Genomic DNA, 13504 nt, shown 5'->3' with positions numbered 1-13504 from the left:
TAATGATCTTTGATATGTGTCTCTATCATGCGTATTCCATAGTTAGGGTCCTTGATAAGAATAATTTGGTTGTAATGCGTATTCCATTCAATTCAATGAATCTAGGGAAATCTGAGAATTAATTGGTGCAATCTAGTTAATTTGGGGCATTGTCATTCATGGTTTGTTGAAAGAGTAACTGGAAATCGAGTCGTATGCATATGTTTCATGTGTGGAGAAGGAACCCTCTAACTAGCCTTTCACCATTCTATTTCATCAATTTCGTGAGTCTTTTTTATTGTTATTTGCTGTTTTGAGTGTTTTAAGTTAGTTTTGAGTTTATAAAGTCTAGTTTAGTGTTTTTTATCTTATATTTGTTGATTAGCATCCCTAGTTAATCCCCGGTCTAGAACGATCCCTACTTGCATCATTACTACAATTGTCATCAATAGGGTTTAATTTGTGTGTCAACTTAATTTTCACATCAGCTCACAATCTTCATTCCACTCATTAGTTATTCTCTTATGGGTCAACTTAGTAAGTGGGGTAGCTATAGAAGAGAAGTCTTTTACAAACCTTCAATAATAGCTTGCAAATTCCAAGAAACTTCTTATCTTTAACATATTCTTTTGTTGTTTACAGTTAACTACTGCAGAGAATTTTTGTGGATCTACAAAAATTTCTTAGGCAGAACTGACATGACCTAAGAAACCCATGCTAGCAAACCAAAATTGACACTTTCCTAACTTAGCATACAATCTTCTCCTTCTTAATCTTTCCAACACTAGTCTAAGATGTCTTGCATGATCTTGTTCACTCTTAGACTACACATGTATACCATCAACAAAATAGTATCACAAATTTGTCTAATCAAAAAGGCATAACATGAAGTTCATAATGACCAAACCATGTTCTAAAAACAGTCTTCAGAATATTCTCACCACAAATCTTCAACTGATGATATCCCAATCTCAAACCAATCTTAGAGAGAACTTGGGCTCATCTCAACTGATCGAAAAAATCATCTATTATGGGAAAATGACAATGATTCTTTGTTGTTGGCTACACAAAACCTTTGTCAACTAGTTCTTGAAGCCAAACATTCATTTTCCTTAGTTCAGCTAGTGTCATCCGATACAACGTGAGATATATAGGATTTATTTCAGTTACGAGTTTGATAGAAACCTTAGTCTCTCGATCTGGTGGCAATCCAGGTAAATCTTTAAGAAATAGTAGTTCATTTCCTCGTGCAATTGATGACATCATGATATTTGGAAAGGCAGTTCATTCCTCAAATTATTCGGAGTCAACATGGTTTAAGGGAATAAGGCGCAGTTAAAGCACAATCCAGATCTTGACCTACATTTACCTTCACTGTATGTGAAACAAATAGTACACAAAGGGATAAGATCTCTTCTAAAAGAACCACTCCATGATCCACTTCCGAAAATTTTGAGCTTCTAGCCGATAACTTACTCAAACTAGGTGTAGCAGGATTCTATGCTTCATTAGATACTGAAGATTGTCTCTTCTTTAAGCAGTTTTTTGTTTCATTCAGCCAATAGACAAAGCTTCCTTGAGGTTCTTTGCCTTAAACTTATTACGAAACCCACTAAATTAATCATTACTACCTGTTGATAGGAGCATATTTATGCGACTTAGTTAGCTTGTTCTTGTGCATTTATGTTGTTATTTCTTAGTCAATTATGTATTTTAAGCTATTTTCGTGTGTTTGTAGGTTCAAATAACAAAGTTAGCAACAAAGTGCTATTTGGAGCATTTTTGGGCCAAGATTAGATAGTGCAAGCATGGAGACATGAGGATGGATGTTTTTGAAGAATTGAAGACTAGAAATCAGCATGTGTGTGTGCAAGTGTGTTGACCTACAACTCCAAACATCCATCCACTACACCCATTACATCCACTCATTACCAAACATCCACCCACTACACCCATTACATCCACTCATTACCAAACACTCATCCACCACACCCATTACATTCACTCATTACCAAACATCCATCCACGACACCCATTACATCCACTCATTACCAAACATCCACCCACTACACCCATTACATTCACTCATTACCAAACATTCATCCACGACACCCATTACATCCACTCATTACCAAACATCCACCCACTACACCCATTACATTCACTCATTACCAAACATCCATCCACGACACCCATTACATCCACTCATTACCAAACATCCATCCACTACACTCATTACATCCACTCATTACCAAACACTCACCCACTACACCCATTACATCCACTCATTACCACAACATACACCACTACCACCTTAATTAGATGGTGGTCCTCTCCCTAGCCTATAAATACATCCACCCTTCACCATAACAAGGGGAAGGAGAAAAGATCCATCAAAAGACATTACATTCACATCTCACAACTCCATACATTTACACTTTCATTCCTTGTGATAAGCTCATATTTATATATATTTTACATCAAATTCACTTGTCTTTTCTTAGTTAGTTCCTTATATTTTTGAGCTATTTACTTTGTTTTTGTGTTTTGTGGAATTTGTCAAGCAAATAAAAGAAAAATAGCACAAGTGGGATTTTAAGTAACAAATTCGTCAAAACTGCCTGTGCAGATCAGCTGAATTTGGAAGCAAGTTGCAAACAGATCAGAATGAATTATAGAATGAGCCTTATATGCTTGGAAAGCTACGGATGTCTATTTTCTGGAGCATTTTGTGGATTGTTAATATCATTTTTCTAGAAGAAGTTATGGCTGTTTTAACACTGAAAGGTTTCCAAGACGCTGAGCAGTTCGTAACTGCAATGAAAGCAATAAACCCAATAAATCTAGCAGCTGAAACTGATGCAGCCAAGAACAAGTCAGCTGACACCTATTCAAATATCAGAGGAAATGGAATTAAAAATGAGGATTAAGAGGGAGTAATTGGCATAAAGGCTACCTAAAGTGTTACAATTGTTTTACCACATTTCCTCTCACTTATTGTCATCACTAAATGGCTATTAGTGGGTGAGTTAAGGAGAAGAAAATGATGCAGCAAGAATGGGTTTAAAAGCAGCATTGGGGAAGGAAGGAAGGGGGGAGGAGGCCTCGGTCGATTTCTTTCGGTTCTATCTTCTCAAACTCATGTCTATCTTTTGTTTTAACTTAAGGATTGTGTGTAACTAAATTTTTAGTAGTTAGGGGCTGTTTTGAAGCCCCGAATATGATTGCAATTTTGTTATGACATTTCATTGAATTACTTTTATGAATGGATGAAAATTGGTTCACTGCTTGTCTCATTGATGAATTCTTTATTTGTTTTCTATGGATGCATACGTAGTAAGCATATCTAGGATTCTAATGCTATGAATATGTGTGTGCCTGCCCTTGTTGAATGAGGACCTACATATATTCTAGAGTAGTACTTGTTAATTGCGATTAACATGTGAACCAATTTCTAGGATAAGTAAGACAACGCTAGTACTTACGATGCCTTGTGATGACTCAAACTCTTTTCGTTCTTAATGATTTCTTCTTGTTAAATCTATGAACACGCCATTCTAGATTGCATGTTAGGGACTAAGTTAAGTTGAAAACGTCATTCTCTTAACATACTACATAAGAAAGAGTAATAGGTTGAGTTCTAACATTGAGCCAACTTGAGCATCTCCATCCGGAAATAAAAGAAATTTGAATGAAACATAATATGTTTGCATGATTATTTGGTGGTGGATAGCAATAGCCCTAACTCGTTTTTCTTAATGTGTGAACTACTTAATATCTGTTTCTGTCCTGTTTTTGTTCGATTTAATTTAAACAGAAAATCAACTCCAAAAATCCCAAATATTTGTGTGAGTGTAGCTCTTTGTATCTAGTATCTGCATATAAAATTTCGTAAAATTTAGATAAGTGTAAGTCGGTCTAATAATTATTTTTCGGTGGCTGGTCAGTAAGGACAGCAACCAGTTTTTGTGACATTTTAAGTAGTTAGATAAAACAATCTTCTGCGGGAAAGACCCTTATTTTCATATGCTAAAATTGACAAATCTTATTGTTAATAAGGAAAATCAATAAGACATTTGTGTGCTACTTTATGGTGTGCTTTTAATCCTATCACCTTGGCCGAGAGAACACAATCCACCCATCCACCCTTCACCATAACTCACCTATATCCATCCACCACCATAATTTACCACTCATCCATCAAACCACACCTTGTGCCGCAACAAAGAGAAGAAGGAGGACCCTTGGACGTGCTTGCCATTCAAGTTGGATTGTTGGAGCGTTTTGAGGTGTTTTCATTCTTTTGTTTTTAATGTCTAAATTTGTTTATCTTTGCTTTGTGAGTATGAAGAACCAAACCCCCCTTAGCTAGGGGGGAATTCGAAACCATGTTCATGCTTGCAATATGATTTGATTACCTTCAGTTGTGATTTCATAAGTTGTGAATTCAATTTGTTTAACTGCTTGATTGATAACTTATTCGTGTATGTTTATTAAGAGTGCGCACTTAGTTTGCATGCATGAATATGATGCTAGAGTATAAGGGAGTTTCACCTAATAGTTACAAACTTATATTCACAAGTAGTGGAGGTCGCTTATAAACGATCGTGTTAAATAAATTATTGGCAGGAGTTTCATGCTCATCATAGTAATGAATGTCTCGTCAATACTTATAGTTTTCATAATGCTTAATGATCTTTGATTGTATCTTTATTGTGCTGTTCACGTAAAGAACTTTTTGAAGAATGCTTGAATTGTTGTATGCGTTTTCCCATCCAATTCAATAACTTAAGGAGAACTTGAAGGTTAATTTAAGCGGACTTAATTAACCTGGGGTGTTGAGTTTCATGATTGATCAAAAGAACAACTGAAAATTGGTTTATGTGCAAGTATGTCATGTGTGGAAAAGAACCTCCTAGCTAGCCTTCCATCCATTCAATTTACTCAAATTCGTGCAGATTTCATTAGTTCTTTAATTTACTTGTTTTGTTTTCAAATTCGTCAAAATCAAAACCCCCTTTACTTTAAAGTGTTTTATTAGTCAAAATCTGTTTTGATTTGTGTTTTTAGGTGTCCCAAAAGTGTGTTAGAGTCCAAATCTGCCCAGTTTGTGTTTTTAGGCAGATTTGAGCGTTTTAGCTTGTTTTGAGTCCTTTGAGTTTGTTTTAAGTTCTTTGAGTCTAGTTTAGTGTTTTTAACTTTGTTTATATGCTTTTAAGTCAGTTTAGAGGTTTTAGCAAGCCATCCTAATCCCCGGTTTAAAACGATCCCTACTTGCATTTATACTACAATTTGACAACAAGAGGGTTTAATTTGTGTGTTAAGTTAATTTTCGCATCACCTGTCTATTTACCTTTCATTGTTTGTTTCTCATTCTTGCGAATATTCACTTGTTCCACACTTTGAGCAATACGAAAAGCAGATTCATACATAGCTTCACCACTATGAAAGTGCACAAGGGTTAAGTCCAGTTATGACCTGCTTCTTGTTTACTTCATCATTATCTTTGGAACTCACGCTTATACTTTAGCTACAAGCATGTCACCCTACTCTAGTGAACGAAATTCCTAAGGTTTCATTGCTTGAAAACTCGTGACTTAGAAAACTTCTCTTGAACCTTGTCTTAAACATTTCCCAAATCACAATTGTAGTGGTGGTAATAGATCTCTTTTCAAACTTCTGCCAATTCTTAACACTTTCTTCTAGGAAAAAATATTGCAGTGTTGACCTTCTGATCAGCAGGACATCTCATTAATTTCAATACATCCTCTATATGTTCCAGCCATGATTATGCAGCTTCACTCAGTTGCGACCGTCAATGGTATAAGCTTCATGGCTAAAGACAATTTTTACTAGTGGACGACCTCTTTTTCACTTGGAATCAATTGAGCTAAAGGATCGGTCAATTGCTTTAAACCAGGTACATTAGTTTATTCCCGCCTATAAGGCATAATTCTATCAATAAAGACTCTAAATTATTAGCACAATAACATGCATCATCCCATGCAAATGCATAACTTCTAACCATGCTCTGATACCCAAACTAACACACCCAACCCAATAGATATCAAACACAGGGTAGAGATGTGATGGCCACTACCAAATAGGTGATGAAGCTACAAGAAAAAAAATTAAAATTTGCATGTGATAGAAAGAGCCAATGAGTTCATGTTTAGCAAAATAAAAGTTCAACTACAACAATCTCCTCACTTGGGGACACGTAGTGTTGAAACTCATTATTACATGTCACATCAATTTAGAGCATAGTAGTAGTAAATGCAATAATACTTCCAAATAGTTGTGCAATGTGCAAACAAAAACACAAGTTTTATTATAATTTATTTGAACTAGATAAAGATAGTTACTCCATATGAGAGATGCACTATTGCCTAGTCCACTTGTCGTCATTCACCGTCACTTCTGTCTCACTAGGTCTTGTGGAGGCAAAAAACAAAGTGTATGTGCGATCACATGTATCTACTTGTATATTGCCAACATCTACTAGCTCTCAAGTCATTACTAGCATCTACTAGTACATTTATTATTTACTGGAAATAATAACACATGTAACAATATGTGGTGAAAATAAATCACAATATAATAAACTCAATTAAATATAATGTACTCAACAATCTCTAATCTAGTCTCATTCAAGAACGAAATCATTGGCATGTAAGTTTACCAAAATCATCATGTTCACCAAAACTGTTAATGAAAAGATCCACTTACAGAAACTCATATTGTTCCTCAGCAATAGGCGTTTTCCTTTCATTAAGACAAGTTATGTTTGCACCTGTATTAACACATTTAGTCACCTACTAGTCATGTAAGTTGCACCTGTATTAACACATTTAGTCACCTATTAGTCATGTAAGTTTCTGGTGTCAAATGTGATAAATGACTCTTAACTAGTGAAAACAGAGTGCACCACGTGTTTCATGACATCGAATAAACTTACGGTAAGTCTCATATGGCCACGCTCCACTGCACGCCAAGCACATGACGCCAAGCACCGTTGTACATGCATCATGCTCCACGGTACTCGCCACCATCGTTGGCGGGTAGCCGTCTCAGTCGACCTCGCACAGCTACGTCGAAACAATTGCAGTCACCGTCCACCGCTGCCATGTGTCAAGCAAATTTGAGCTAAAGAATGTAACAGAATATAGCTTTCAGTTACATATTCCTTTACAACTAACAGAATCCTTCATTGAAGTCGTTAAGTTCGCTGTTGTCGAGCTCCGTCGTTAGAATCTTTGCCGAATTCTACAATTTTTAACCCAAAACATAACTTAGTCTTCGTACATTCGTTTTCGAATCTGCTTTTTCTCACGCACTCATTAGTACAAGTACTAATTGAACAAAACTATAAAAAATGATAAAACTAATTTATACTCAGTGGTCCGTAATTATTCAACATAAACTTTGCCAAGGCATTTTCGTCAATTCATACTTTTTGGTAATAAAAGACATTTATTTAAGCTACGGGTCATAATACACAAGGAAAAGAGTACACTAACGAAAATTGAATATACTTCTGAATAATATCCCTGAGTTTGATAAAATTTCATAATGAGAACTACTAGCATTGAAAGTCAGACAATTTATTAACAACGAAGAAGATGTTGGGTGTAGTGCACTGAGCTAAGTACAATAAAGCATCATTGCACTTAGAAATAGATATTCAGGCTCCAAAACCTCTTCCGCATCAACTTTAGGATGAAAAGGGCGTTCTCGTTTTGCATCTAGTGTTCAAATAACCATATGAGTACTCGAAGGTTTTGCTTTATCCTCATTAAAGTGCCACAACCTTCTTGGTGTAGTTCGATTGATGAACTAGAATACCATCCAAACAATGCTCAACCTTTAGGTTAAGATACTATCAAGTGCTGCCTAGATCTTTCATCTCAAATTTCGACTTCTGCTACCAAACCGTTTTCTCAAGCTTTTCGGGAGTCCCAATAAGCTTCATTTCATCGACATAACTGAAACTATGCAAAACCAGAATGCGACTTCTTGATAAACTAGCATGGTGATATATAATTCTTCACATATGCCTGACCAATCAATACTTAATCAGACAATAATACAACATTCGTCTGATTATTTCAATCTATAGATTAAGTGCCTCAATCAAATAAGATGGTGTTCCATGGTATAGAACTATTTGGTCCAGTCAATATAAGTCATTTGAAATATTTCATGTAGAAGTCTTATCAAGATCCCCATAGAGATACGTAGTTACCATGTCCATAAGCTGCATATTCAGTTTTTCAAAAGCTACCAAATTGATAAAGTAGCGAAACGTTATAACGGCCATTACGGGGGAATACGTCTCCTCGTAAACAATTCCAGGGCGTTGAAAGAATCCTTTCATGGTAAGGCATGCCTTATATCACACTACTTCATTCTTCTCATTACGCTTCGTTACGAAAACCCACTTATAGCCAACATGCGTCACATTTGGGGGTGGCGGAACTACAGACCCAAATATTTTACATTTCACAATGGAATCGAGTTTGACCTGGGCTTCTTGTTTCCAGTTTGACTAATCAATTTTACGTCGGCATTCATCAACGGACCGCAGTTCAATGTCATCGCTCATCATGATATCAATAACTATTGTGTATACAAATACATCATCGACTATCATCTTATTATGATTCCAAAATACATCTAACCTTGCATAATGACCAATATCTCTCTATACTTGGGAGGCATATTTGTCTCTACAATGGCACTTCCATAATCTAGAATACCCTTATGTGTTGGAATGTATGAGCTAGCAATGGTAGGATTCAAGCTAGGTTCACTAGTGTGTGTCGTGGGTTTTCTCTTCCAAGGTTGTGAATCCTTTGATCCTACACGTTTGCCATGCTTCAGGGTAGTAGCAAATGATTGGTTGGCCACCAGTGTACCAAGCCAAGCAACAGGTGCGGCCACCCGTCCTTTGGGGCCATCTCATCCTTCCAATGCGATGTTTCGACGTACACAAGGCACATCTATCCTTGAATGCACGTTTGCAGCTGATATATGTGATCTTGTCACTTTCACTAGGTCTAGACACAGCTCCTGCAATTTTTAGGGTTTTGGAATCCTAATTTTCTTTTCTTTTCGATATACTCACACATATTCATCATCATATAACATGCATATAGCATAGAACAGTAATCACAGTATACATAGAATAAATTAAATTCAAATAGATTAGGGTTTTACGATTACTTGGATGTTTGATGAAGATGTTGAAAAATGTACGCAGGATTTCCTTGGGATCCTCTGCTTCTCACATAGACACGTTCATGCTAATAACATGTTATGAAACTAATTATAAAAGTGGGTAAGAAAAGAAAGGAATGAGAGAGAGAGAGAGATATGGGCTGGTTTATGTGAGAATTGTGTTCCACCTCCTAGCCTTATGCCTTTATTCATACTAATCATAATGGTTTTTCTTGCCTTATAAGTAATACAAATTCTACAAGAATTTGATCTCCCAACTGCTTTGGGATTCCTATTTTAATGTACATCTTAATTTTTTTTCTCTGCATCTGTTTCTTGTTGCAGTTGATAATGGCACAAATGATTACTCAAAGTATTTATTCAAAATGTCACGCAGTAAAAGAAATAAAAGATGAAATTGTTGCAAATGGACTATAGAAATTACATCGTATCATTAATTATTTCCCACTACCACCAGCTGGCGCTACTTACCAACTTTCGAATGGCTCAAAATAAAGGATGTAATTCACAAATCAAAAGTCAGAACCCTTGTGTAAACTACAACTCAGCACCTTGTATCCTTTCTGCAAAATTAAGGACCATGCACGAGCAGTTAGCCTGTTAAACCTTGCATATGAAAATTAATTTCATCCCCCTCTCAAAGTAATATTTTAATCTTGAAACATAAATTATATGAATAAAAAATAAAATAGTAAGGTAGTTAGTACTACCGTCTAGTAGTATTTCTCTTTATGTGTAAGTGAGAGGTATTTATTACTTCCGATTCTTGATGAAGCCAAGTTTGAATTGGTTATTGTGGTTGGCTCATTGTATGACTTTGGCAAAATTTTCCACATTGAATCTTAACATATCATTGTATTAGAAAAAATGATTGTATTAGTTAAAAATATAGAACTACGAAAATGTGTATTGGATATATGACTTTTCCCCCTACAATTCAGATAACTTTCAGACTATTTGTTTATTTCAAAAATATGTTTCCTCCAATTTTGGCAAATTCTCATGTGTGTGTGTGTGTGTGTATTAATTAACCAAAAAATAAATCACCAAAAAGTTAAGAATAAGTCAAGGTAAGTTACTCAAATGTAGCATCTAATATAGGTGAAGATAGCATTTACTTCCACATCTAGATCCTGTAACCTTTTTTACCGTGATTAGCACTGCTTGTATGATTTAGAAAGCTCTATAAATTTCAGTATTCATAGACTGAGGCATCTCTTTCTCAACACTTGTATAAATGATCTTTGTGGTCGTTGTTGGTTGTGAATGATGTTTGAATCAAAGCAAACTCATCTTCGGTTCTTTGCTTTAACAATTATTCTTCTGTACTTGCACCCTATAGCACTTACAGCTAAACCACTTGGTAATGCTAAATATATGGACTTTTCTCCTCCTACTTACTCATGTGCAGAAGGAGAAGTCGTGAGGGAATCATTTCCATCATCTTACAATGATCATCATTATTACATTCATGTTGAATTCGAATTTTTTATGCAGACCAAGAAATAGAGTTTGATTATAGAGAAGGAAGCGAGAAGGGGCCACAACACTGGGGAGAGCTTAAGAAAGAATGGACGGCATGCAAAGATGGAAAATCTCAATCACCAATAGACTTAATGGAGGATGGTGCCACCAAAGTGATCCCAACTTTTAGGGATCTTACAATGCACCATAAGCCTTCTGGTGCAACTCTCAAGAATGAAGGTCACTATATCGCGGTGAGAAAGTTAGAATCACTTTAGAGTTGTTTCATGGTTTTAAATGAGTACAATGTATGTCACATAGTATTATAGTCTAGCGGTATTTTCTTTACTTGTAAGTAAAAGGGTTTAATTGACTTCCTCACCTCTTAGTGTAGATAATATCATATATATGTTAAAAAAACATAGGGAATGCATGGTCTGTTAAGTTTTACAACGTATGTGGTAACAAAAAGTTATTTATTTATTTCCATATTGAATATCTATCGTCTGTGAGATTTGAATTCAGGATTTCATAAAAAAAAACTGGAGATTAAATGATATAGTCAATGTGAATTCAGAAAAATGGTCACTGAAGAAACACTACATTAATATTAACCCAGCATACTCACTATTAGCAAAAATGATAGTGTGCTGCTTTCATTTTCAAATACAGCTTTGGTTTTATTCCTCTTGCCAATTTCTTGATTATGTATTGTAATTATTTGGATCAGCTTGAATGGGAAGGTGATGCTGGATCTATCCAAATCAACGGCACAAATTACTTCCTCAAACAATGTCATTGGCACACCCCATCCGAGCACACCATCAATGGCATAAGGTCTCTCTCCCTCAGTTCCTTTGTCTTTAAAATCCAAAATGTTTCTTCCTTCTCTAAAGAGTTCTCCTCATTAGGTATGATCTAGAATTGCACATGGTACACCGAAGTGCCGACAAGAACAGTGTAGCTGTAATTGCCTTCCTCTACCAAGTTGGTCCTCCCAATCCTTTTCTCTTAAAGGTGAAAATCCTCAAAACACATATATATGTAAATGAAATTTTAAGAGATTGATGGCGTTATTCCAACTGTTCCACTTTTTTCAGGTGAGCAAGGATATACTGTCTGTGATTGGTACGAAGGAGAAACACTTGGGAGTGATTAATCCAAGTGAAATAAAATGGCCTAGCTTAAGATTTTACAGATACGTGGGATCACTCACAACCCCTCCCTGTACTGAAGCAGTTATTTGGACCGTAAACGAAGGGGTACAACCCCTTTACCAACCCTAAAGAATTTTTCCTGTCTTGATATATATCAATAAACATTTAGCTAACCATAAACTGCATCCTCAGGTAAGTATTGTTTCAAGAAGACAACTGGAGTTACTTAAACAAGTAGTTGATGATGTACGTCACCTTATCTTTGTTTAGTGGTTACTATTTCTTTTTCTATTTTTTTTTAATTTAACAATTATTTAGATTTGAACTTAGGTAAAAATTGAATAATGGAATAAAACTGACTAAAATATGTTAGCTGTCTTTATTTGTAGAGATACTTCCCTTTGGCACAATTCACCACGCGGTGTTTGTTGAACCGGTAATTATGCCACTAAGACTTAATTATGGCACAATTCACCACGTGGTGTATATATTTATTTGTAAATATTTATAGCATTTGTGTCTAGTTATATCATTCAAATAAAAACACAATTATTTTTTAATCAAATATGATATGTTTTTTTTCTTCGTACACACTTTTAGTGTTAAAAAAAACAAGTCAGACATTTAGTCTTTACACATGGGCATAATCTTTGTGGCTAATGTCAACTTGTGATGCATAGATGGCATGATTATTTGTGTGTTAAAAGAAAAGAATATGAATATAACTAATTTGACTCAATTGATGTGAAAAATATGACAAACGATATTTGTGCTTAAAAGTTGGTTGTCTGTGAGTAATTTTATATAAGTATCACGACCTCCTTCAAGATCATAAAACCTCCAGCTAAACCGAATGCTCATTGCTAGTGAATACTGTACCAAGTTTAGATACACTAGAGCATCAATTAACTCTGTATACTCATCAGTGAGGTATAAATTTTGGGGACATGCATATTAACTTTTTTCTGTTAATTATAATGCAGTATGCAGTGATGAATGCAAGGCCATTGCAACCTACCAATGACCGAGGTATCAAGCTCTATGGCTCGACATCATGGTTAAGTGATGACAAAGTATCTCATCACACAACGATTAATGCTGCATCAAGCCCTCAAGAGTCGATCAATGCAGCGAGTGCACAAGAGAGTAGCCACAGCCCCAAACAGGGTAACCACAGTCCCCAACAGACTGTTAGACTATTTCCGCAAGTAATCGCGTGTCTGTTCGTGTGTCTTCTCCACTTGGTTATTAATTAAGATATCAAATATTTCCTTTGTTGGTTTTTTGTGCTTTCTTAGTAGCCTTGTAATCGCTTTGTAGTTTGTGTTGAATTTGTGAAACATGAGAAAACAGCATGAATTTGCTGCACCAATTGTGAGTTTCTGGTGTCCCATTTCTGGTAGCCTTTCATTTTCTACCTCAAACTCAACGAAGGACATTACATGATTAGGTACAAGCTCGTAATACCAGTATTTAGAAGTAATCTTAATTCGGCTAATTAAAAGCATTCACTAATCCACCCAATGACCGGAATTCGTCTCCTCTTATTACTATAGTCTAAAGTTGAGGGGATTGTTGTGGAGCCAAAAATAATCACAAGGCGACACGTGGATTCTTGGGTAAAAGAGGACAAAAATACCCTTGAGGCATATTGGGATTCCTAC

The 13504-nt window shown here is 35.7% G+C and overlaps 1 protein-coding gene across 2 annotated transcripts; it reads left to right on the top strand.

Annotated features, from left to right (window-relative positions):
• The first annotated feature begins 10426 nt into the window (after nucleotides 1-10426).
• LOC103446618 (carbonic anhydrase Nec1-like) lies at nucleotides 10427-13212 on the top strand. 2 transcript variants are annotated; one of them, XM_008385755.4, is made up of 7 exons: nucleotides 10427-10582; nucleotides 10717-10937; nucleotides 11414-11520; nucleotides 11595-11700; nucleotides 11784-11945; nucleotides 12033-12086; nucleotides 12824-13212. In XM_008385755.4, the coding sequence occupies exons 1-7, from the start codon at nucleotides 10486-10488 to the stop codon at nucleotides 13094-13096; spliced, it is 1020 nt and encodes a 339-aa protein (XP_008383977.3). In that variant the 5' UTR covers nucleotides 10427-10485; the 3' UTR covers nucleotides 13097-13212. The 2 variants fall into 2 exon arrangements, with proteins under 2 accessions (XP_008383977.3, XP_070676433.1); XM_070820332.1 differs by lacking the exon at nucleotides 12033-12086.
• The last annotated feature ends 292 nt before the right edge of the window (nucleotides 13213-13504 follow it).

This window comes from Malus domestica, chromosome 04 (genome assembly GCF_042453785.1).
Source record: "Malus domestica chromosome 04, GDT2T_hap1".
Classification (NCBI taxonomy): Eukaryota; Viridiplantae; Streptophyta; class Magnoliopsida; order Rosales; family Rosaceae; genus Malus; species Malus domestica.
This window is presented reverse-complemented; position numbering and strand designations above follow the sequence as displayed.

Bases quoted from the DNA above. Each gene is read 5' to 3' on its own strand.
- LOC103446618 (XM_008385755.4), top strand. From the start codon at position 10,486: ATGATGTTTGAATCAAAGCAAACTCATCTTCGGTTCTTTGCTTTAACA. The intron at 10,583-10,716 runs GTAATGCTAAAT...TTTTTTATGCAG, and splicing joins ACTTACAGCTAAACCACTTG to ACCAAGAAATAGAGTTTGAT. The intron at 11,521-11,594 runs GTCTCTCTCCCT...TCTCCTCATTAG, and splicing joins CACACCATCAATGGCATAAG to GTATGATCTAGAATTGCACA.